Source organism: Ostrea edulis, chromosome 3 (assembly GCF_947568905.1).
Source record: "Ostrea edulis chromosome 3, xbOstEdul1.1, whole genome shotgun sequence".
In the NCBI taxonomy this organism is placed as follows: domain Eukaryota; kingdom Metazoa; phylum Mollusca; class Bivalvia; order Ostreida; family Ostreidae; genus Ostrea; species Ostrea edulis.
Window position 1 is genome coordinate 54,065,352 of NC_079166.1, and position 26,147 is coordinate 54,091,498.

The following is a 26,147-nucleotide window of genomic DNA, read 5'->3' on the forward strand; positions in this document are numbered from 1 at the left end:
ATTACTGAACAGTGGTGTGAATGTTAACATGGAAACAAAAAATGCAAATACGGCTTTGGATATTGCGTCACAGAATGGCCACCGTTTGAACGTTCAGATATTACTAGAAAATGGTGCAAATGTCAATCATTGCACTATACAACAAGCAACTGCATTATTCTATGCGGCAGATAATGGTCACTATGAAATAGTGATGCTACTTCTACGGAAGAAAGCAGATGTGAATATCTGCACGAAAAACGGAAACAGTCCCTTGATACGGGCTTCATCTTGTGGATATGAAAATATAGTTCGCGAACTTCTGAGTCATGGGGCTGATGTTAACCAATCCAATGTTGCGGGGATAACAGCACTGTATTTGGCGTCTGAAAATGGACATACTGATATTGTAAAACTTCTGTTAGTCAACAAAGCAGATGTCAACTTAGGTAAAAAAGATGGAAGCACTTCAATGTATATTGCATCTCGATATGGGCATCATGGAATTGTTCAAGAACTGTTAAAACACGGTAAAAATATCAATGGCACGAGCTCGAAAAACCCTTTGTTAATAGCCTCCTATTTCGGACATTATGACATTGTTGAAATTCTTTTGGGAAACGGGGCGAATGTTAACGTGCAGGATGACGTTGGAGACACTCCTTTGATAACTGCGTCGAGAAAGGGATGGAGTGGAATCGTGAAAATTCTTCTGAAGTTCGGAGCCGATGTCACACTCTGCAACGAAGAAGATGACGAAAATGCTTTACACTACGCATGTTTTCGAGGTCATACAGACGTGGTGAAAATACTACTTGATCATGGAATGGATATTGATGACTATGACGAATACACGAACACGCCTTTACAGAAAGCTTTAGAAGGGGAACATCTGATGACTGCATTGTTTTTGTTAGATCATGGCGCAAATGTGAACATTGTAGCATGTGACACATCTGCTCTTTATTTAGCATGCGACATCGGATTTAAGGAAGTAGTGGATATTCTTCTAGAGGCCAATGCAGAAGTTAATCCCAAGAACCCCGACGGTTCTTCTGCATATTCTCCTCTTTTTGCTGCTGTCGGGAATGGTTATTTTCAAATTACCAAAGAACTTTTACGCCATGGGGCTAATATCATCGATACGAAAAAATTTGGTGGGGAAACCTTGCTAGTAAAGGCCATTGAGTCTCGAAATTCTGGGATAGCAAAGCTTCTCATCGAACATGGAGCTAACGTCAACGAACAAGATGAACGTGGAAACACAGCTCTGCATGCAAGCGCTTATTATACTGACACCCTAGATTGCATGACAGTTCTATTGAACAACAATGCCAATCCAAATGTTTCCAACTGTGACGGAATTACTCCAATGTTGATGGCACTGGAAACACGACCCGAGAAAAGGGATCGAATTCAGGCTCTCGTTGATCATGGAGCTAATATTAATGCTCGAGATAATTCTGGATATTTTGCACTGCAGTCGGCTTGTATATTCCCTGATCAAGATAATGTTGTTGCATATCTACTGAAAAATGGCGCCAATATCAATGCACGTAATGGAAATGGAGAAACTGCTCTCTATGCAGCATCCAACACTGGCTATCTTCGGAATGTGAAAACACTCCTTCAGTATGGGGCAGACATTAATCTTTGTTCAAAAACTGGACTTAGTCCACTTGATATTGCGACGAAATTAGGAAACACAAAACTGAAAAAGTTTCTTCAGAAAAAAATACACGAGGGGAAAAATAACAGTATTTCTGATTCACAGAGAGAGATTGTCGTGGCCAAGCAGAGTTCGGTAGCAACAGCTCTTCCAAGGAGAAGAAACTTTGCAAAGCTAACAAAGACATTGCGCCAAAAGAGATTTTAGTGATATTCTCTCCTTTTGAATACTGTGTGACAGATTTTAGTGATATTCTCTCCTCTAGAATACTGTGCGACAGATTTTAGTGTTATTCTCTCCTTTTGAATACCGTGCGACAGATTTTAGTGATATTCTCTCCTTTTGAATACTGAGCGACAGATTTTAGTGATATTCTCTCTTTTTGTATAATGTGCGACAGATTTTAGTGATATTCTCTCCTTTTGAATACTGAGCGACAGATTTTAGTGATATTCTCTCTTTTTGAATACTATGCGACATATTTTAGTGATGTTATCTCCTTTTGAATACTGAATTGTTTTGGCCTCAACCAAACACATTTTGTTAATTCAAAATTTTGATTGATTTCATTGGTTTTAGTTTTTCAAAGTCATAGCAGATAAATGATATGTTTCTGTTGTTTTGTAAACGTGCACTTTAAAATAATCATGAACTACCACCAATCTGGTTGATTTTATTGAATATCTATTGATCAGTTTATTAAATAAATCATTTTCTTCTCCCTTCATATCTGTATGTACTAGCACCCACCAAAACAGATTGCACAACTAATGAAACAATGGGCATATTGATTTTCTTCTTCAGAATTATGATTGATTTCATTGATTTATTATTGGTTTTAGTTTTTCAAAGTTGTAGAAATAAAATGATATATGTACATTAGAATAAACATGAACTACATGTACTACCAATCTGATTGATTTTTATTGATTATCTATTGATTAATTTATTGACAAAATTTGCTTTTCCCTTCCTAACTTATGTACTAGTACACCAAAAAGTATACTGATGAAATGATTGATTTATTAATATTTTTGTGTTCAATAGAATTCAATTTGATATCAATTTACATATCATAAAAGTGTTACAATTGTGTTGTCATTATAATGAATTCGATTTTAAGAGCAGCGCACATTCAGAACAGAGCACGTGGTCTTAATGTTTTCAATGTGCAGATACCACACATTTAGTGTCACTTGTTTAATTTCAAAATCAAAATAAGCACAGAGAAATGTTTGCTAGCATAATGATAATAGCCAATAAAACTAATGATTTTAGATTTGTATTTTAGTGTTCATTTATCTATACGTAGAATGAACAATGTAGATTAAAACGGATATGATGTATTATAAATATTTCTTTTTTGATTTCATAATTAAGTTTCAATACTCATTGCAAAAGTGACAAGTTCCCATGCTATGAAGACCTGGCCTGTCAGAATAAAGGGAATATCTATCACCATATTAAAGGATGGTGATGGAAACTTTTGCTGAAGTTGGAAATTCCGTTATACAGAAACAATGGAGCAGTCACTGTGATTAATATGATGTATGTACATTACAATTTTCTTATGCATGATATGTATTTTGAAATGCATCACTATTATTATGATGTATGCATCATATGAAATGGAAAAATGAATTTTTCTCATCTTTCTGATGTATGGTATGCATTATGATTGTTATGATGTATGTTTGCATTATGAAATAAGTATTTTAAATAAAAGATTTTTAAAAAACCCACTTCACCTTGCCTCCCCCTTTATTGAAAGCAATGTTACGTTACATACCCGATTATATTTATATCATCATATGGTTTCATCGTGCTTTTACAAAAGCCTATTGGTATCATGTAAAAAAAAAAAAATTCACATTCCATTACCTCGTAATTACGAGATCTCGTAATTACGGGATAATTATCTCGAAATTACGAGAAAAGATCTCGTAATTACGAGAAAATATTGACATATAGCCGAGTTGAACAACTTATTGATAGTCTTGGACACGTTTGACACTATTTCCCTCTTTGTTGATTGGTCAGCAAATCGAAATGATCTTATTCAAAGTGTGTGTGACGGTACATATTGTCGTCCGGTGTTGCATGATTTAGGAACGCTAAATACATACCTATAATTCTCGTTCCGGGTTATCACTAACGTTCAAGTTAAGTTCTATAATATGTAAATGTAAATTTATTTTTATATACCAATAGGCTTTGGTATGCTTTTCTTCCCAAGTGTCTGTTATTTATTTATTTATCTTTACAGATTACTCTTGAAAGTTTTGGTATTAATAATACCATATCTTGGACAGAATTAAGCACCAAATACTGGATATAGGTCTATACTCCTCCTCCCCCTTCCCACCTCTTCAATTTAACGATATTCTAAAATGTGTACGTTCTTCGTAAAATCGAATAAACTAAACTTTGTTATTACAAGAGATATGATACAACCTTAAAACTCAGCCCATAATAAAGATTTTGATACCGTTAGCTTTACAATACCCTATTTATTACTTTTATTTTATCTGTTCAAATCTTAGGACCCCAACGGTAAGCACACATCCTACTTCCAGTAACTGCAAAAATGAAGGTCATTGATCCTTTAAACATGAATAAATTGATAATATCTGGTTATTCTAGTTTAAACAATGTTTTATTCAGAAATAAGTTGATATTCATGATTACAAACTATATATTATGTATTATAAAAGATAGCGAAACAAGTCAGAAGACTTTTATTAATCTCACTCTCACTCTCAACATGTTACAAGTGAGAGGTCAATGAAATTTCTAAGTATAATGTTTATATCACTGGAGAGAGAGAGAGAGAGAGAGAGAGAGAGAGAGAGCAGTGACGGATTTATAAAATTTTGAAGGGGAGGTTGTGATCCAAGTTTGTACTTTTTCTGCCCCAAAAGACCCTAAAATGACAAATAATATGACTAGATTTGTTGAACAAATTCATCCTATAGGGAGGGGGAGTTGCAACCCCCGTAATCCGCTCCTGGAAAGAGGGAGTACAGCACATGCAGTGTTATCCAAGATTTAAAGATAATTATATCGTTATTTATTTATTCCTTTGATTTATACCCATGTACATGCATTTTTGTCAAAAGATATGTTTTTGAAAAGTCATGAAGCATTATACAATAATTGCTGTTTTTGAGGTCAATACGATGATTTAGACACCTGAGGAGTACAATATTCACCGAGCCCGAAGGGCTGAATTATTGTTTTATTATATGATTAAATGATTAAAAAACCCTTCAAGATTGTTCTTTGCTTTAATCATAAGTTTCAACGACCTATTTTTGGTCCTATGTGGAAAAAATAATTCCTTATGTTCACCTGGAAGGTCTATTTTTGGTCCTATGTGGAAATAATAATTCCTTCTGTTCACCTGGAAGGTCACGTGCAGGTAAATATAACGTAGTATGATTTCTACATTGTTGGATCTCAGCCAATTAGAGAGCGCAAGATCGCGACTACTTTTTCCGTCTTGGTTTTAAATTTTACTTTCCCCTTTCAAAGTCTCGCGAGACCCAAAGTATACGAGAATTTGGGCATGTTCGTAAATAATACCAGTTCTGAAACTTTTGTCGTGATCGATCCACCCGATTTTATCAATGGTGCACTATCATTGCATTGCATTAAACTGTAGTAATGATTCAAGAAAGAAACATAATACGCAGAAATATCCACAAATGATAGATTTTAATGGAAATGTGGTGGATTTTCCCCCACTGCTGTCAGCCAGGAAATTCCCAAAGCTGAGAAGAGCTTGCGTCAAAATATATAGCTTCGCGAGCTAAATTCAGAAGTTCATTTTTCCTGTATCCAGACGTTTTACACACCTTTCATTTAAAAATGCTTTTAATTGCGGAAAGCACATGGATGTTAAATCGTCTTCCGATCCAATATTTTGAATAAACAAAAAATGCCCAAGATCGACACGCTTTTCCGGACTTCTTTACAAGAGAGTTCCACTAACTCGGTATTTAGGATCTTGCGTATTATTCAATCATATAATAAAACTATTTATCACTGTACCTTTAACATTTTTTTTCGCTCTGAAAATCCAAACATAATGCAAAATACCGTTCGATAAATAGAATAAATGACGGCACTTCTACACTAGAATATTATGCATGTAAATATTTTGGATAAGGTACCATGTTGCGTTAGGCGTCGGCACAAGAATCCTCACTGCTACGGTCGTAATTATTTTTGATAAATGTAGTTAAGGTTAAAGTAAACTTTTATCTACAAATTACACTTGCTATCTGAATAATTTCAATACAGGAACTATATTTCCTCTTTATAATATGGAATGTACGTCTAACAATATTTCGATGTAAATGATATGATGAATGGATATTTCGTAGAATTTCAGTATTGTATACTTCGTACACGGTCATTTTTCACTTTTGATATATTCAAGAGATCCAGTGCTAAATGTAATGATGGCATACCAATTAGCTGCAAGTGTAAAAAGTTCAAATGTAATATCATCAGGCTAAACAATCTCGTTTACAAGCCATTTTTTCAGGGTCAATAATAGATACATGTATAACAATGTACCATACTTTTGATGATTTAAGGTCATTCTCCTGAATCGTCGAATTCAAACTACAATGTACATGTTTTCCGTCTGATTGTGTAGTCTGTGTTATGTTCTGCATCTGAGGACATTTATTTTCATTTCAGGCAAAACTTAATTAATAAACATTACACCGAAGTCGTCTGATCAGGGTTGAGCTTCTAGGTGTTAATGCCAGAACACTCCTGTCACCAATTCTGAGACAGACGACAGTGACGAGGACGAAAGACTCTGGGTGAAAATAAGGGAGGAAGAAAATCGAAACTTCATTTATACTAGAGCCTGCAATCTGGCAGAAATAAAGGACAAAATCTTTCAAATTATTGAATTACGTTTATTGGGAGAGCGTACACCCCCCTCCCCCCCCCCCCCCCCCCCCCAAAAAAAACTTAAGATTTGAGATCGGTAAAGTTGGCTACTAGTAACCAGTTAGTAGTAACTGGCTACTTAAAAAAAAAAAAAGGTTGGCTACTAGTAGCCAGCTACTTGAACCAGGAAAAGTTAGCTACTAGTAGCCAGCTACTAAAAGTAAGAAAATTTAGCTACTCGTAGCCAGCTACTACAAAATATAAAAGTTATAATTACTGATAGCTCGCTACCAGATGAAGGTTAATGAGTTTGAAAATTATTATCTATCAGATTTATTTCTAAAGAGGACGAAGAGTCGTATGAAATTTCATGCTCAATTATCCCCAATTACATAACGTTGCAATGCAAAATACGAATACACCTTTTCAACTGAGTGTTTACTTTAAAAGTGATACAGATTGAATTCAGACCTTCAATCATTTGATATACCATCCATTTTGAGATATCTGCTACTTTTACAATTTGATTCGAGTTACTCTGAAATTTCAACATAAGTGTGAATACCGTAAGAAACTTTATGTTTGTATTAGATATCTGACGAATTTACGACTATACATATGACAAGAAGTGATACATGGTGTTTTGGTACGCCACGAATTTTCAGATATCGCTCTTTAGGAAATCAGTTACTTATACATTTTGATTATCGGTAAAATGAAATTTCAAGATCCGTGTGAATACCTTAAGGAACTCCGTGTTTATATCATATATTTATCTAACTTCAAACGATACGTATGGCGAATAGTGATATTGTGTATCGTGATATGTCATAAATTTTCAGATATCACGCTTAAGGAAGTCAGCTAAACATACCTTTTGATGGCAGGTAAACTGAAATTTCAAGTTTTTCGAAAATATCTTAAGGAACTCTGAGATTGTATTAGATATCTGACTAATTTACAATTATCAAAGTGAAGAAGAGTGATATTAGGTATCTTGACATGCCATAAATTTCCAGATATCACGCTTAAGGAAGTCAGCTACATGTACTTATACCTTTTGATTCTTGGTATCCTGAAATTTCAAATTTTTCATAAAGATCTTAAAGAACTCAGTGCTTGTATTAGATATCTGACTAGTTTACAACTATCCATGTGAAGTGGAGTGGTATTAGGTATCTTGACAGGCCATCAATTTTCAGATATCACCCTTAAGGAAGTCAGTTACTTATACCTTTTGATTGCAGGTAACATGAAATTTCAAGTTTTTTTTTATAAATATCTTAAAGAACTATTTGTTTGTATTAGATATCAGACTAATTTACAACTATCCATGTGAAGTGGAATGGTATTAGGTATCTTGAAATGCCATCAATTTTCAGATATCACCCTTAAGGAAGTCAGTTACTTATACCTTTTGATTGCAGGTAACATAAAATTTCAAGTTTTATACCATCTTGCATCTTGCAATCAAAAGGTATAAGTAACTGACTTTTAGTAGCTGGCTACTAGTAACTGGCTACTAGTAGCTAACTTTTCCTGGTTCAAGTAGCTGGCTACTAGTAGCCAACTTTTCTCTTTTTAAGTAGCCAGTTACTAGTAGCCAACTTTACCGATCTTAAGATTTGCGTCATTTATTAATTTCATTGTATTAGAAATGATAGAAATTAGTGAAAATGACTACATAGGAGACATATTTCAAGCCCTATAAAATCCAGGAGCTTAAAGGCGGTCCCCAGGTCCCCTGTCTCATAAAGTTGCACCCCCTAACTGCAATTCCTAGATCCGCCCCTGGGGTGTCCCTCCTTGAAGTTTTTCATAAAATGACAAATATGGGCCTAGTCAAAAGTATTATAAGTATAACTAACTAACAACAACATGCACAACATAACATACTAAGCTGGTGGTTTACTTTAAAGTAGGCGAAAGTCAATATCCTTAAGAGACTATGAAATTCTTTAAAGTTCTATACATATGACTTAAGAATTCACATGATTTGCACAACACATCAACATATCCTCACAGTTCATCAACCATAGAAATTGGTCAGTTGTAGACATATTATTAAAAAGATGACATTTCGGTGATAGATTAATTCTTGGAAGATTAGATCTATGGCATGAATTACATATAGTGAACGTCTCAACGTCATTTTCACAATGCGAATGGCCACCATTTGAATTCACATAAGTTTGACAACTGACGATACTAAAGCGTAAAAAAAAAAAAAAAAAAAAAATGCTGTATGGGTGTTGTTTAAAATATGGTGAAAGATTGGCCTAGATCAATGAATGTCACTGGCAGATTTGGTAAGCTACGTAAACGTCTTTCTGTTAGATCGGGGGAAACAGCCAGGGGCGGATCCAGGAATTGCGGTTATGGGGGCGCCACTTTATGAGACAGTGGGGTCTGGGGGCACCTTGCGGCCCCTGGTGGGGGCCCAGGGGGAGAAAGCTCCGGGATTTTACAGATTTTATGAGGCTTGAAATCTGTCTCCTATTTAGTCATTTGTACTGTTTTCTATCATTTCTAAGAAGGTGAAATTAATAAAATGACACAAATTTTAAGGGTTTCTGGAACAAAATTAAGTTCTCCCTATAAAGTAATGCAAGAAATCAAAAGATTTTGTCATTTATTTCTCCGGGAGTGGAAGAAATTATTGTTTCTTTTATCGTTTAGTACATTTTTCTAACCCCACCCCCCCCCCCCCCCCTAAATCCGCCACTGACAGCTGACCAAGGCAAAACCCCGACTGCGCGTCAATTGCCTCTGCATATGAACGGCATCACATGGTGCTGAATAATTTCATCTCTATAATACACAGCTGTCCGATTCTATTGACAATCTGTATTCCATGCACATACAGTGATTCCACTCTACTCCGGGTTGTTGCCGCTGAACAAGACAAGCGGCCTGGTGACGAGCGGCCGTCGCTGCTGGATTCACCTGTACTACGCTAGTCGACGTTGATACGAAGAGGTTATCTTTCCTGGCCTGGACTTAATTCATGCTGTGTGCTATGTATGCAACCTTGCACTTTGTTGCGGAAAATTGTTGGTTGGTACTTACAATTGCTAGTGGGGTGGTTTAGGACAGGGGGATCCTTATGTATATACATCTTCGATGCAAATGTGATATGTTGACTGCTAGACATAAATCTCTAAGGAGACAGTAATGTCAGTAATTAGAAATACATGTCGTATAGGTCACCACTTTGTGATGGACAAAAATTAGAAGCTCATACTTGGCACCTATTGACCCTCGACCGAGGTCAATGTGATTTCAGATTTTTGTTGTGTGAAACCCTGGTGAACACTGTCGCCTTGTTTGTACTCAAACTGTTTTTAAAGCATGCAAAACAAAAATAATGATGATATAATAAATAAAATAAAGGAATAAATAACGAAAGAAACAAGGTTTTTTTTTTTTTTGGTCTCTCTGTTTTCACTATTTTAACAAATACTGAACCACAAATTTTGATTATATATATATATGCTTCTTATACACATATTCGCATATACTCCTAACCAACCCGCTGAATGAACATGCATATAAGGGAATTAGACAATACAGCAGCCCCTAATTAATTTGCTGACATGTAGGCCTAGAATTACTGCAATGTAAAAATTCGTTTTACACATCAAACGTCTCGAAACATGTCAGTTTGTTTTTTTGTATAGGAAATGTGACAGTGTGCTTTTTTATATAGGAAATACGAGTAGAGTGCGACATTTGGGCATTAGTGGGTAAAATATCAACGTTAATTAAATATGTAACAATCTGCCCCGCGGTGTGGCGTTACACCCATGTTTGCGCGGGAACGTCTAACGCGAATACATTGAAAAGTATATAGTCAGCTCTAAAGACATTGATAGGACGGGACCTTTGGAAATCCCCCCAGGCGTATCATACCTGAGCGAAGACATTCATTCATGCAAACGTATTAGTAAACAATACTGTCTACTGCTTTCACTTTTTTAAAAAGGATATGCTGTTTCATCTCAATGTTAAGTAGAACGTACAGTTTTAAAAGCCATGCTGTTGTGGTCTTTGAAAGATATGTTTACCGAGTAGCCGCGGTATATTAATAAGCATTACATCTGTACATGTATGTATGTTTTTATGTTGGATTTAAGCACCGTGCGATTTATATAGTTGACATATTCATACGAAGTGCATGTTTTTAAATTTTGATTTCGCTGAGTTCGGTGTGCACACGCTGGGTCGCTGGAGGTATGTGATATGTTTTGGGGTGACACAAATCATTATCCTCTTGAACCGAATATAGCCACAGTGGCCAAATCCGAAATTAAACAATTGTTCACCTGTGCTTTTTGCCATTTAGAAGTGAATTTATATATCACCTTGTAAACTGTCAGCGTGTCCTCCTCAGGGAGTCGACAAAGGTCTTACTGCCGTAAAAGTAAATAAAAATATACTTATATAGGATGACACGCGAGTTCTCTTAACAGCTGGATGTGTATTTATTACGTCTACAAATACTCGTACAAGGTAAGGATTTATTTGATAGAATATAGTTTCAGAAATATGAAATTTTACATAAATTCTATCTTTTAACTTTTAATTTCACACTTGTAGTTTTTAATGAAAAAAAAGAAGAAAAGAGAGAACGATTTGTCGTTGAAGTCGATAGGTAGCAGTTAGTCCCATGGCGCTATATGCTTTCATATTGAAGCCTCAAGAAAAAAAACATTTGAGTTTTATTGAAATATTTGGCAACCCTCAAAACAAACACGCGGTATTCGTGATAATGACAGGATACTCGAAACGATAGACCACCTCATACATTGGAGACGGTTGATATTTAAATGACCTTTGTGCGATTATCAGATAATCAATTAATATGACATCCTTTATTGTTCTTTAATCAGATCAAGAATTTATTCACCTTTTAATGATACTATTCCTATTTCTAAAACAGAAAAAAAAAAAAAAAAAAAAAATCCTCTAGCCTATGTGCACGTGTACGTAACGCTTTCTGTGTCAAATTAAATATGCTTTTAGGATCTATACCTGATTATCGAATGTAGGCCGTGGGATTGAATATTGTGCCTCTTCATTCATATATATTTTTGAATCGAGTGACTAGTTACATGTATGATAGTATGGTACGAAACGTGTCCTCTGATCATGATGTGCTCATAGTCTATAGGCCGTAGAAGGTAAAGGCCTAGATGTCAAAATCGCTTGCATACACACCCAGGGATTGAAGGGGTTGAACACCCCACCCCCTCCCCAATTTTTCAAAGTTGAATGCAATATTGTGTACTCTTTATCAGTATACAATACAATTCTGAAATTGTGCATGCATAATAGTTAAAAAAATACTTAAAAAAACCCAACACCCAGTCTGATCAAAATCAAACCTCTCACTTCGCTCAATATACATGTAGCGATGTTTGATTTTATTCAGGTTGTAAAAATAGAAGGATATCATCAAAACATGTTCTTTTTTTTTTCCTTCTTCAAAGCGGAATTTTTAATCTCGCCGTTTATAACACACCGGTTTCGGTTTAGATTTCAATTGGATGTGTCCGGTCAAAAAACAACTAGGCCTAGCTGGAGTTTAAAACATAATTTACACTTCTCGTTATCAAAATAAGCTAACACACGGGAGCTTCTGGCTGAAAAATGGCTTTTGTCCTTAACAAATGACTTTTATCTGACTCAGCTTTGTCCATACACTGAATATTATCTGTCGACATACTTTCTATTTTCAATAACCCCATGTTATGACCAAGCCCAAGGTTGGTTGGTTGTTTTGCATCCCATTTTGAGAATTTTACACTTGAACATTCATAGAGACTTCACCAGCTGTAAGTGAAGTGACACAAATTTTGTCCTATGCATGACACATAGGCTGTAGTAGTGAGCCTCACTGAGGGTTCTTTATTGTACATTGCTTATTCAGATCAGGCTATTGTGACACAGAACATCAGGTTTTAGAACTGAAGGCTCACTTAGTGAGCTTTTCTGATCATAATTTGTTGTTTTCGTTGTTGTTGTAAACTTTTTACATTTTCATCTTCTTCTTTAGAACCACTGGGCCAATTTCAACCAAACTTGGCACAAAGCATCCCTGGGTGAAGGGGATTCACGTATTTTGAAATCATGGTCCCTGGGGGTAGGGCAAGACCATGTAATAGGGGATCATAGTTTTACAACTTAAGCTGGGAATGTTTAGGAAATATATTTCAAAGTCTTTTTTTCAATAACAACATGGCCACGATGAGTCATATTGATATGCAAACATCCACAGGTAGTGCAGATTCACTTAATTGTTCAAATCATGATCCTCAGGGGTAGGATGGGGCCACAATAGGGGATCAAAGTTTTATATGGGAAAACTTTTAAAAATTTGTTCTCAAGAACAGCAGGGTCATGATTAGTCATGAATATTGACATGCAAGCATCTTCAGGACATGCAAATTTGATTTATGTTTAATTCTAGGGGCCCTGTGGGTAGGGTTGGGCTACAATAGGAGATCAAAGTTTTATATGGGAATACAGACATGTTAAAAGTGAGAAATAGTCTTTCATACATCAGGACTGAATACAAATTATTTTCTGTCACAGTCCTGCTGATTTTCTGAATCTCAAAAAAACTAAAAAAAAAAAAAAAAAAAAAAAAAAAAAAAAAAGGGAAACCTTCCATATTTTGTATATAGATTCCTTATGGTACAGTAAGACCTTGGATTTCATACCATGATTTTTCATTTTGACCTTGTGACCTTTGTGTCATGTTTATGTTGCGACTCATAGGAAATTGGTATGGGCCACAATGGGGGGAGGGGGGGGGGGGGGGGGGGGGTCAAAGCTTTTCATGGGAATAAAGATTGAAAAAATTCTTTTAAAAATCACAGCAGCTGAACAATAGCAGGGCCAAGGTGACTCAGGTGAGTGATGTGGCCCACTGGCCTCTTGTTAAGGCCATGTTCAAAAGATCTGTAATATAATTCTAATGCTGGGTGCATTTGAAGGAACAATCACTACCTATTTCCAAGTCTTAGGTTTGGTGCAACAAGTGCATAAGTGGGGTTCAAACTCATGAGCTCTGCAGGTTATAAAACAATCACCAAGCCACTGACTGCAACCAGTGATAAATGTATTATAAATGTTTAATATACCACTGAACCTGTACTGTAAATGTATTATAAATGTTTAATACAGCACTGAACCTGTACTGTAAATGTATTATAAATGTTTAATATACCACTGAACCTGTACTGTAAATGTATTATAAATGTTTGTCTTCATTTGACAAACATTTGATGTTTAACTGACCAACAGCATTCCCCTTGATCTTTCATAATTCATAATTTAATGATTTGTTATTTTCCTGGTCAAAGTCAGGGTATCAAAAGCACCTGCTCAGTTACTTTGAAAAGGGCACATAGTTTTGAATACTATTAAGGATTAGCTAAGTTTGATCTTGGACTGGTGGGAAACTGTTCAATCTTTATCTCTAACTTTTTGACATTTTAGGAATGAATGTGAGTTTTTGATGGACAGAAGTTAAGACCATGGCCAAGCAGACGGCAGCTAATGGTGATGATGTCAGACAGCGTATGAGAGATGGCAAAGGTTTGTAGTCAACTCTCGATCATCCCCTCATCACACACGTGCCTACACAAAGCAGTATTTCTGTATACTTAGGGTACGACAAGTACCAATAGGAATAGTCTTGCTAGCCATTCTTTACACCCCCCTCTCCCCTCAAAGGAATAAGCATAGAAGAGTTGAAGTTGATTGACAATGTGCTCTCTACTGGTTGATCTTGATGAAGTAAGGCAGAAGCATCTCGCCAAATCCCCCCCCCCCCTCCTTCTGGAGAGACTTCAAAAGTTCCTACTTGTTGTAATTATCTTTAATCTTTAATAACTAGTTAGTTATTCAGACTTTTACGTATTGACTATGCTTTCCTTCTTTACCGGATCCGGAGATTCAGAACCCATGCACTTTGAAGTAATATTGATGCAGACTGCTTACAAGTACTTGTAAGTTTTTACACAACTCCTCGCACTCCTCGTCAGAGTCGACGGTAATTAATCATGTAAAATATAATTCAGAGACCAGGGTTTCATATTGAAATACAACCTACTTTGATATTGATCTAAAATATTCATGAAGGAGCAGTCATTTCCTGTTTTGTAATAAAAAAAGAATTGCATATTAATGGATAGTTTATAGTGGAAGTCATGCAGGCTCATCTAAAGCATGTAATGCCTTCAATTTCACACTTCACTGTCAGATGGAGCTGAAGATTTAGGAACCATTCAACTGAAAACTTTAATTTTCCAAATCAAAAATCTTCACTTGAGATTTAGTGGAGTAGATCTTGCTTTACAAAATGTAAATGATAAAGATGGCGTTCATATTACGTTTGTTTATACTGTGTATAGCCCCTGCAACCAGTCGTACTATTATAGACAAAATATTTCATTCATCAGGGAATATTTATTGATTTTGAAGACAGAAATATTGCTAGTTTCTACATGTAGTTCTCCACATTCTAAAATATGCATGCATATGATACAGTTCAGGCAAGATGACTCTGCAAATACAGTCTTTTGGCATTCAGTGATACTTGCTATTATATTTTTGCTTTAACAAAAATGATCCTGACAGGATTTAAATAATTTAAATTTAACTAGCTTTAATTTTTAGGAACTTGAAAATGTTTTGAGATAGAAAATTAAAGCATCGATTCGTAATAGATTCTAGAAAAATAAAACTCATAATGATTATTCCTATATTTTTGATTTACATAAATCAATTATTTCAGGGCTAATTTCATTAAGCAAAGGTTATTGCATTAAATTTTAGTTTATGAAAATTCACAATACACATTTACTTTCTATGTACATGGTGATCTGAAAGACAAACTTCTTTAATAAGGCAATCTTTTATAGGTTATTATTGTCATTTATTATAAAAACTTGACTTCTTGAACTCCTGATGTCCCTCAAAAGGGGGCTGTATAAAAAGAGGAAAATGAAGACATCAATTATAGCAAATAGCTCTTAATCCTATAAATGGACATGTGTCTGGTCTATTAATTTGGTAGGGTATCCTTGGAACTGAAGGACAGCTGTTTGTATTCAGTTTACAATTCCTTTCTCAGATTTTGCGGAAAAGGGAAAAATTTATTATTTAAGACTAGTTGAAACTTTAAAGGCCACATGCAATGAGATCAATATTTCATTGAAGTTTTAGGTGTGAGGGCTGTGGAGATGGTCCCTGGTACATATTGTATTATATTGCAGGGAGATAATATTCCACTATTGTTTGACATGTAGCACGTGTCAGTCTTGGATCAATTTACTTACAAAGGCTGATGGGATTGAGATCTTTTGATGTAATTTGGTATAATTTTGTGAGGATCCATTGTGCTGGATGTTAGTGATTTTTTCCCCTATAGTCCTGATCACTTTGTTTTTACTCTGACAGATGCCTGTGTGTAAATGAATCAGGGATTATATTTGTGATTCCAGTGTAGGGCATTTCTTTAGATATCACTTATTATCTCTAATGAATAAATAAGGACTTTTCCCAAACAAATTAGTGTATGGATCTACTTGGCGGCCGAGTAAAGTTCCACTGTTACCTTAACATTTTTGGACAGGATTTGGATCACAGTACCTTTTCGAAAGAGGGTCATTCTATACAGGGTGTGACAAAGACTGATTGCCATTAAGATTCTGCAGGATTATGTCCTGTGTCGTTCTACCTTTAAAGACACGCCGTGCATTTAAAGTTCCCTCTCTTTTTTGGTGGAGCGGTGAGTGTTTACTTTAAGTAAATTCACTCTGTGAAAGAGGTGACACAAAGTATTGATACAATATTAGTGTGGAGGCTTTCCTGTTTTGACAAGGGCCAGGCCATTAAATGAGAAAAATGGAGGGAAATTAGTGTTGAGGATTTTATGCCACAAACAATACTGGACATGTAATTACTACTGTTGCTCATAAGAGAGATTTTTATGTAAAATCTGGAGGATGACAAATTATATTGCCCTGTGGAATTTATTTACCTATTTATTATAAAATACCAGTGTTTCTTCTCTGTTGATTTGATAATTTATAAGCACCAAGGGATATAGGATTTGGAATTTTATTGTGCATTCATAATGGATGGAAATTTCATGGCTACCAATGCCACAACATTAAAATATTTGAAGTTCAAAGGTACGTGTGATATACTGATATAATAATTCTGTTGCCTGTGTCAAAATCAACCAACTTTCTCAGAAGTAATTTTCAAAAGCCTCTGCTAACATGTTTTGTTCAAAACCTTTTTATATTTCTCACTGACATTTCATTCTGAATGTGTACATAACTGCAGAGCTTTCAGCATGATAATAGAGAAAAAGGTAGCACACACAATATTCTTATAAATATCTTTTAAAAATCATATTTGGTGTGAAAATGTGTACAATTGGAGACCATTAGGTAGGAAATATTTTCAATATTTTGTTCATTGTTGGTGTTAAATGTTAAAAAGAGGATAGGTGTAGAGAATGGTTTAATATCTCGAGTTTTTCACTGGCAGTGTGGATTTTTCTGGCACTATTGAAAAACTCTCCAAAGTTCATATATTCATGTATGCAACAATATTGCAAAATTCAAAGATAGACTTGTGCTGTTTCTGCAGACCTTTTCAGTTTAATACTCTGGCCATGAACTTTTTTTAACAAATAAAATCTATTCTGCAAGCTTCTTATTCTCATAGAATGATAGCTTCCAGAAAAAGCTATCATTAATATTTTGTAAATGGCACATACTCCTATGTAAAAGTGCCATCTAGGTGTTGCATCTCTGCCAGCTAGAGCCCGTAATTTGACACTGAACTGATGTCAGTTCATCTACAGTGAAAGCATAAAACCTGATCCTTTAACTAGATTGTTGATAACACTTAGCATGGACTATATTCCAAGTAAAACAGATAAAATTGTATTAGAGAGATATTCCGGCATTAAATTTTGAACTATTTCACTGTCTTGCTGCTCCAAAGAATAATAAAAACAAGTCTTATTAAGACTGGGAAGAACTACATCTAAAGTCTCCCCCAGTATTCTTCCCATGGGGATCCAGGTTAGAATAGGTCCTCAGTACCCTTTGCTTGTCATAAGAGGCGACTAAATTGGATGGTTCTTTGGATGAGACCGCAAAAACTGAGGCCCTGTATCACAGCAGGTGTGGCATAATAAAGATACCTCCCTGCTCGAAGGCCGTAAGTGCCGAGCATAGGACCAAATTTTGCAGCCCTTCACTGGCAATGGTGACGTCTCCATATGAGTGACAAATTTTCAAAAGGGACATTAAACAATATACAATCAGTCCCCCAGTATTAAGTAATGACAGGAAACATTGATAAACATTGCCCAGTATTCAGTAATAACAGGAAACATTGATAAACACTGCCCAGTATTCAGTAATGACAGGAAACATTGATAAACACTGCCCAGTATTCAGTAATGACGGGAAACATTGATAAACACTGTCCAGTATTAAGTAATGACAGGAAACATTGATGAACATTGTCCAGTATTCAGTAATAACAGGAAACATTGATAAACACTGCCCAGTATTCAGTAATGACAGGAAACATTGATAAACACTGCCCAGTATTCAGTAATGACGGGAAACATTGATAAACACTGTCCAGTATTAAGTAATGACAGGAAACATTGATGAACATTGTCCAGTATTCAGTAATGACAGGTAACATTGATAAACACTGCCCAGTATTCAGTAATGACAGGAAACATTGATAAACACTGCCCAGTATTCAGTAATGACAGGTAACATTGATAAACACTGCCCAGTATTCAGTAATGACAGGAAACATTGATAAACACTGCCCAGTATTCAGTAATGACAGGAAACATTGATAAACACTGCCCAGTATTCAGTAATGACAGGTAACATTGATAAACACTGCCCAGTATTCAGTAATGACAGGAAACATTGATAAACACTGCCCAGTATTCAGTAATGACGGGAAACATTGATAAACACTGCCCAGTATTCAGTAATGACAGGTAACATTGATAAACACTGCCCAGTATTCAGTAATGACAGGAAACATTGATAAACACTGCCCAGTATTCAGTAATGACGGGAAACATTGATAAACACTGCCCAGTATTCAGTAATGACAGGTAACATTGATAAACACTGCCCAGTATTCAGTAATGATGGGAAACATTGATAAACACTGCCCAGTATTCAGTAATGATGGGAAACATTGATAAACATTGCCCAGTATTCAGTAATGACAGGAAACATTGATAAACACTGCCCAGTATTCAGTAATGATGGGAAACATTGATAAACATTGCCCAGTATTCAGTAATGATGGGAAACATTGATAAATACTGCCCAGTATTCAGTAATGACAGGAAACATTGATAAACACTGCCCAGTATTCAGTAATGATGGGAAACATTGATAAACATTGCCCAGTATTCAGTAATGATGGGAAACATTGATAAATACTGCCCAGTATTCAGTAATGACAGGAAACATTGATAAACACTGCCCAGTATTCAGTAATGATGGGAAACATTGATAAACATTGCCCAGTATTCAGTAATGACGGGAAACATTGATAAACATTGCCCAGTATTCAGTAATGACAGGAAACATTGATAAACACTGCCCAGTATTCAGTAATGACGGGAAACATTGATAAACATTGCCCAGTATTCAGTAATGACGGGAAACATTGATAAACATTGCCCAGTATTCAGTAATGACAGGAAACATTGATAAACACTGCCCAGTATTCAGTAATGACAGGAAACATTGATAAACACTGCCCAGTATTCAGTAATGACAGGAAACATTGATAAACACTGCCCAGTATTCAGTAATGACAGGAAACATTGATAAACATTGCCCAGTATTCAGTAATGACAGGAAACATTGATAAACACTGCCCAGTATTCAGTAATGATGGGAAACATTGATAAACACTGCCCAGTATTCAGTAATGATGGGAAACATTGATAAACACTGCCCAGTATTCAGTAATGATGGGAAACATTGATAAACATTGCTCAGTATTCAGTAATGACAGGTAACATTGATAAACACTGCCCAGTATTCAGTAATGATGGGAAACATTGATAAACACTGCCCAGTATTCAGTAATGATGGGAAACATTGATAAAGACTAAGTACATGTACCACTGAATTCCTTGCTATGTGACTCTTGGCTACTCTAGACAACTGTCAGACTTATCAGAACAATATCCCTGATTGCTATCAAAGAGGGGACATGGGACTTATGATTTGTGCAAAGTTTAATCTCTGATAAAAGTTCTACTTCTTGATATTCTGTTCTTATGTAATGTCAATAAATATTGAAAATGACCTTATCAAGATGAGGGTTATAGTCAAATAGAGTATGCTTGTTATCAAAAGGTAAATGATATGGGATTAGATTGAACAAAGTAGCCAAGTTGTGTAGGTGAAGTATTATAATAATAACTAGTAATGTAAATTTTTTGTCTTCCTGAAGCTAGCCTTTGAAGTACTCAGTGTATACATATATCAGACTCAATGGAGAAAAAATATTTACACACCCTTTTTAACAGTGAGCTATGATTGATTGTATATTGTTTAATGTCTCTCTCTCTCAAGTCTTTTACTCATGGAGACGTCACCATTGCTGGCAATGGCTGCAAAATTTAGGCCTATGCTCGGCACTTACGGCCTTTGAGCAGGGAGGGATCTTTATCGTACCACACCTGCAGTGACATGGGACCTTGTTTTATTTTGGTCTCATGCGAAGGACTGCCCCATTTAGTCGCCTCTTACGACAAGCAAGTGGTACTGAGGGGACCTATTCTAACCCGGATCCCGAAGTGATTAGTGAGCAATGAAACTACATACTGTGTGTTCTATTGTTCTCTACATCCAATTAACCATCCCTTCACGGAGCATACATTCTGTGCATAAAGTGCATTGATTAATTTAGATTTCATATATGATATGATTAGAATTTTGCCCGTTCCCAACCCAACACCTTTATTTATGTAGAATATCAATCATGAGAACATTTCGTGTCTTAATATTAAATGTCAAGACTTGAGTTTTGTAAGTCATCCTTGGCTTTTAAGAGATAATTTGATTTTCGAATCACACATATTTATTTCACTATCACAGATGCCTGGAGAGATAAAAAATTGTATCAATATGTTTTTTCTACATTGGTGTTATCTAGAATTTTTTCATTTTTTGTCACGTGTTACAAGTCCTCCCCTCTTGTTTCCTGAGAGAGATAGAGGCTTTATTTTACGCTCAGAAGTATGGGTTCCACTTTCACTGTAGTCTTTGTATCTAGCAATAAGGGACTGTAGCCTGTCTCCAGCTCCTCTCTCTGTGAAACTTTTGGATCTTGTAACTGGATCAGACAGTCTTGTTTCATGGGTTTTCTGTATGGATAATTTGTCTTCAAGACTATGCACTGCCTCAGAACCTTTATCCAATACTGATTTCAGTTCTTTCACTACTTTATTTTTGTCTTCTATCTTTTCCTTGGATTGACGAAGTTGGTTTTCAAGTGTTACAATTGTTTGTTCTTTCCTTTCTATTTCTCCCACCAATTTGTGAAGTTCTCCTCTCATGGATGTCAGCTCTGAGCCAACATCATCCAGGGATTCTCTGATTTGTGCTGGTGGTTTGGTTCTCTCTTCATCCAGTTCTTCTTTGAGGGACCGAACAAGGTGTTCAAATTTGATCTTGTCCTTCTTACTTTGGCTGAGTTCATTTCGGACATCCTCTAATTGGGATTGTAGATCAGTGAAGTCTCCACTCACTCTACCTTGGAATATTCTGCTGGCTTCTTGTTTTTCAGCTTCTTCCAGTTCCTTCCTAAGATGGACAATTTCATGCTGCAGATCTTCAACAACTTCATCCAGTCTCTTCTTGCTACCTTCAACCAACAACAGTTGTCCATTGATAAGAGCCACTTGTTTCTCTAGATTTTCTTTTTCCCTTTCTAAGGTTTTCACTTTTTGCTGCCATTTCAAGGTATCCTCTCCCTCGGGCCCATATTGATTCAAGTACTCTTCATGTTGTTCTTTCAGTTCCTCAAAATTATGCTGTATCTGGATGATATCATTCTCTAGACGACATCTTTCTTCTTGTACTCTGAAAAGTTCAGTTTTTGGCACAACAGTCCCATCACCTCCAACTGCTTCTTTGAGTTCTACATTAACATGCTCCAGAGCTTCACACTTTTCATTGACTGAATCGTTTATATCGATCAGTTGTTTGTTTGCTTGTTGCAGTTCATCTATTCTATTTTTTAGCTCTTCTATTTGTGGATTTTTGTATATGAGTTCTGTATTAGCAAGCAGTTCTTCCTTTTGAGTCACCAGGTTATCGCGGATTGTCTCAAGTTCAGAGACTCTTCCTATCAGATGTTCATTGTCGTGGTGCAGCTGTTCAGCTCTGATTACCAGTAATTCCACATCATGTAGCTTAGATAGCTGGGACTCGGAGCTTTTTCTTAGCACACCATTTTGGGTTTCAAGTAATTTGATTACTTGATCATTTTCAGCATTGGCTTGAATCAATCTTTTATGCTCGTCTTTGAGTCTCTTCACATCATCATAGTGCTCCACTAAGGCACCATTGTCGTCTTTAAGATCCCGATTTTCTGACTGAAGTTTTGCAGTCAGATCTTCTAGTTCTAGGCATTTTTCTGAAAGAACTTGAATTTCCGAGTCTTTTTGACTTACTGAGGAAGTCAAGCATTCACAGGCACTCTTTAAACTCTCCATATCTTCATGACTTGCCAGTGCAGCATGCTTCAAATCTCCATCTGCTTTATCTAGTTTAACTGAAAGGTCATCAATTTTACTGACTAGAAGACTGTTTTCGTCCTTATAATTACGAATGTCATTCTTTAATTTCAATACTAGCTCTTCCATATCTTCATTGTCTTTTTTCAAGGCATGGCTTTGGGTTTCTGCAACCATTCTGGAGTAGTATCCAACACTGAGGAGTTGTCTACTGAGTTGTTCAATGTCTGATTTAAGTCGATTACATTCTTTGTTTGTTATTTCACATTGTTTGTCAAGTTCTGTTTTGTCTTTTTCAAGGGAACTAATTTTCTCCAGTGACTTTTCATTGAATTTTTTCACAGATGACAGTTCTGCACTTAAGTTGTCATTCACTCCTTTGAGCTCTGAAACGTCTGCTTGGTATTTCCTTCGTTCTTCATTACTGTTTTCTAAAACCATCTTTAGTTTTGCAATATCTGCTTGTTGTTCGTTGAGTTGTTCAGTTTGAGCAATTTTTATCTGTGTCAAAGCTTCCTTGTCAATGAGAAGTTGCTGGTATTTATTGTTGAGATCCATCTTGTCATGGAATAGTCTATCTTTCTCAGATGCTGCTGCCAGAGCTTGAGATTTGAAAGCTGCTTTCTTCTCTTCCAATTTTTCCACACGTTTTGAAAGTCTATGTTTATCTTCTGATACTGACTTCCAGGAATTTGCCAGTTTTTCATTTTCTTTCTTCATTGACTGTGTTACCTTTCTAAGTTCTAGTAGCTGACCAGATAATTCTGCAATCTTCTTTGACAAATCTTCATTGTCTTCCTTTATTTTGGAGTTTTTAAACCTCAAATCTTTGTTCTCTTCTTCCATTGGTTGAATTTTGGATTTGACAATTTCAGCAGACTCTTTTGCAATGGCCAAGTCTTTTTGCATATCCTTTAGATCTTGCTTTAAAGTGTTGTTTTCTGTATCCAACATATTGAGAGCTTGAGAGGACTGTTCCAGCAAAATAACGCGCTTCTGATTTTCACTTTCAGCAACCTGGTGCTGAGCTTGTGCAGTTCGTAAAGCAATGTCAAGTTTTGAAACACGATCTTGCATTTCCTGTCTTATTGTCATGTTTTCCTTCTTGAGTTTCTCTTTTTCTTGTTCAGATAAATGAAGCGAATCAATTTTTTTCTTGTACTCGTTCTCTCTGTGCTTCAGGTCTACTAGTTGTAGCGAGTTTTCTCGTGCTGAGTGTTCTATTCTATACAGTCTGTCACTTTGTAAATCCAGTGTACTCTGAGCTTCTTTGAGCTTGTGCTTCAGTACACAACATCTGTTTTCACTGTCCTCCAGGTTGCCTGTTAGGTTTCTCAGAGACCTATCAAAAATAATTGGAGAATACATACCGTTCAGCGGAGACGAGCACCGAGTAAACATTGGTCTGTTCACTAGAACTAAAGGCTGTTGTTGAAATGAGTTTTCAGGATGATGGAAAGTATCTGATGGTTTTGCAAAGTGTATTCCATTTGTAAATCCAGCATTGAACTTAATACCATTATCAGAGAGTGCTCCAGAGGATACAACCACTGGTTCTTCCATCCCTTATAGAATTATTTGCAGTGCTTTCATTTTTGCACCAAATGCATTTCACTTGTAGTCTGACATTTCCACAAAGTTTTCTTATACTCACAAGAGTTTTCTAATTGAATTCGCATACACTACACACTACGCCAGGCATGTTAATCTTTAAGATTTATAATATATAGCTTATTCAATAATTTTTTGGAGGTAAATGTGTAGAGACTTGCTGGTAAAGTAATGTCTCAGCATATACTTAGAACCCCACTGCACAGTTCTAAGTTAATCCTTCCTAATTCTATCCTAATATATTAAGTCTTCAATGATTTCTCTTTAATCAAGGAACTTTAACACTTTGGTTATCCATGTGAACTGTGACCATGTAAAAGTCTGCCAGGGTTTAATATAGACTAGTTCCTTAGCTCCAAATAATACATGGTGACCTGTACTGCTCTGTGTACATGTTGCAGATCTCCAAGTTACATATGTAATAGAGAGACTATTTGTCCTTGTTATAATTGTGCTTGAATGTGTTGCTTTTAATCAGTCAAACTGTAAGACAAAACTTCAAGTTGTGGTTCAATAAGTTAGTCTGTGACTGTCTCAGGCAATTGCATTTATTTAATATTAGATCTCAATTAATCTTTTTCATGATAATACCTAAATCTTTTTAAACAAATCTACATTTTTTGGAATTATGAATTGTCTTCTTGATTTTTTAAAAAGATGAAGCAGTCTCAAATATCAAATATGTTCAATGAATTAAGTTCCATGAAATGAAATTTACTGTAAATTCCTGATCATTGTGGCACATTTGTCAGGCAAAAAGCTCTCGTGCAGCTGTTGTCAGAAAAATGACAAATTGGCCCAAAACTGATCACAGAAAATATTGATTAACTGATATTAAGGACAAGAATGGATGAAAAATGAGAAGATTTGAGCATTAGGAAGGATGCCTTTAGAAAATTACACCTGTTCTAATCAAACTTAGCCTGATGTTGTTGAATGGTTTCTGAATAAGGTGTCTTGTTCTGTAGGCCAGGAGCATATCTTAAGAGTATTTGAAACTGTTTGAAATTGAAGTTTGAGATACATTCACATGTATATTTATTTACAACCAATGTCAGCCAATGTTGTTCTAATGCTACCGAAAACAAGTGTTCCAAACCCTTTTATGGATTGCTAATCATTTCCCGCTGTTTGCCTTGGCTCTCCAAGTCAGAGTTAGCCATGTTTGACCAATATAAAGTTGTGGTCCAAATTTTTCTTATGTTTGAAGAAGACTGACTTCAGTTAGATGGCTGATAATATGTCGGGTAAATATAAGAGGGGAAGCTCGATATCCGAGGCAAATAAACAACTCCAGAAGTCTGTCACTTCCACATAAAGTCTGTAAGAACCAATACTGTTATATAATGGGTACATAATTGACATTTAATTCCTGTATTGGTAGTGCCTATATGACTTTGGTATGGGGTTCTGCTAATCCCTGGGTGTGTACTAAAGGTGCTAGTAATCACATACATTTTATTCCAATTGAATGCCTTGAAGGTGCCTGAGAACATCATGGTAATTACTGATTACTGAGCCCTGGTCACTACCAACTAGAGTCATTGTTGCAAACTCTGAAAGCTCCAGTGAGTAAGAGCTGTAGGTCTTTAGGATGATACTTTGGAACTGATAGGTATTGGTAGGTGTTGGTATTTGATAACAACCACTCACAGCATAATGGCAAGCGTTCATAGCAATACCTGTACATGTAGGTCTAAATATCTTGCACTTCACTTAACACCATGAAGTAACCTCACAATCTGAGTGAATTTAGATTTTCACTGGAACATTAAACAGTCAATCTGTTAATCATAATACTAGCCCTTCCAGATCCTGAAAGTTCAATACAAGAAATCCAAAAATTATGCAGAGAAATTATTAAAAATGCTTCATTGGAAAAAACAATAAGGTAATATGTTAATTAATTAGAATATACATGTTTGCTTCTGGCAGACTGTGTTTCTGAGAGAGAGAGATGTTTGCTTCTGGCAGACTGTGTATCTGAGAGAGAGAGAGAGAGAGAGAGAGAGAGAGAGTTACAATTTACACATCCATTAATTGATCTTTAGCTCATGTGCATGAATTTTCTCTATTCTATGTCTACTTTACAATTTTCCCTGATCTCCACAACTGATTTCCATGTATTTATATTTATAA

At 35.8% G+C, this 26,147-nt stretch overlaps 3 protein-coding genes across 3 annotated transcripts in view; 2 read left to right on the forward strand and 1 right to left on the reverse strand.

Moving 5' to 3' along the window:
• The first annotated feature begins 28 nt into the window (after positions 1 to 28).
• Positions 29 to 1,855, forward strand: LOC130053592 (ankyrin repeat domain-containing protein 50-like). The gene has a single exon (XM_056160942.1). The coding sequence runs from the start codon at positions 29 to 31 to the stop codon at positions 1,853 to 1,855; it is 1,827 nt and encodes a 608-aa protein (XP_056016917.1).
• An 8,702-nt stretch (positions 1,856 to 10,557) lies between these two features.
• The window catches only part of LOC125673153 (dystrophin-like), a 155,277-nt gene continuing 139,687 nt past the window's right edge, over positions 10,558 to 26,147 (forward strand). Inside the window, exons 1-2 of the mRNA XM_056158146.1 lie at positions 10,558 to 11,071; positions 14,066 to 14,164. Of these exons, the coding sequence (XP_056014121.1) occupies positions 14,104 to 14,164 (61 nt within the window). The 5' untranslated portion in view covers positions 10,558 to 11,071; positions 14,066 to 14,103. The remainder of the gene's footprint in view (positions 11,072 to 14,065; positions 14,165 to 26,147) is intronic.
• On the reverse strand, positions 20,775 to 24,069 carry LOC125673154 (myosin-2 heavy chain, non muscle-like). The gene has a single exon (XM_048909544.2). It carries the CDS (start codon positions 23,958 to 23,960, stop codon positions 20,820 to 20,822), a length of 3,141 nt encoding a protein of 1,046 aa, XP_048765501.2. The 5' UTR covers positions 23,961 to 24,069; the 3' UTR covers positions 20,775 to 20,819.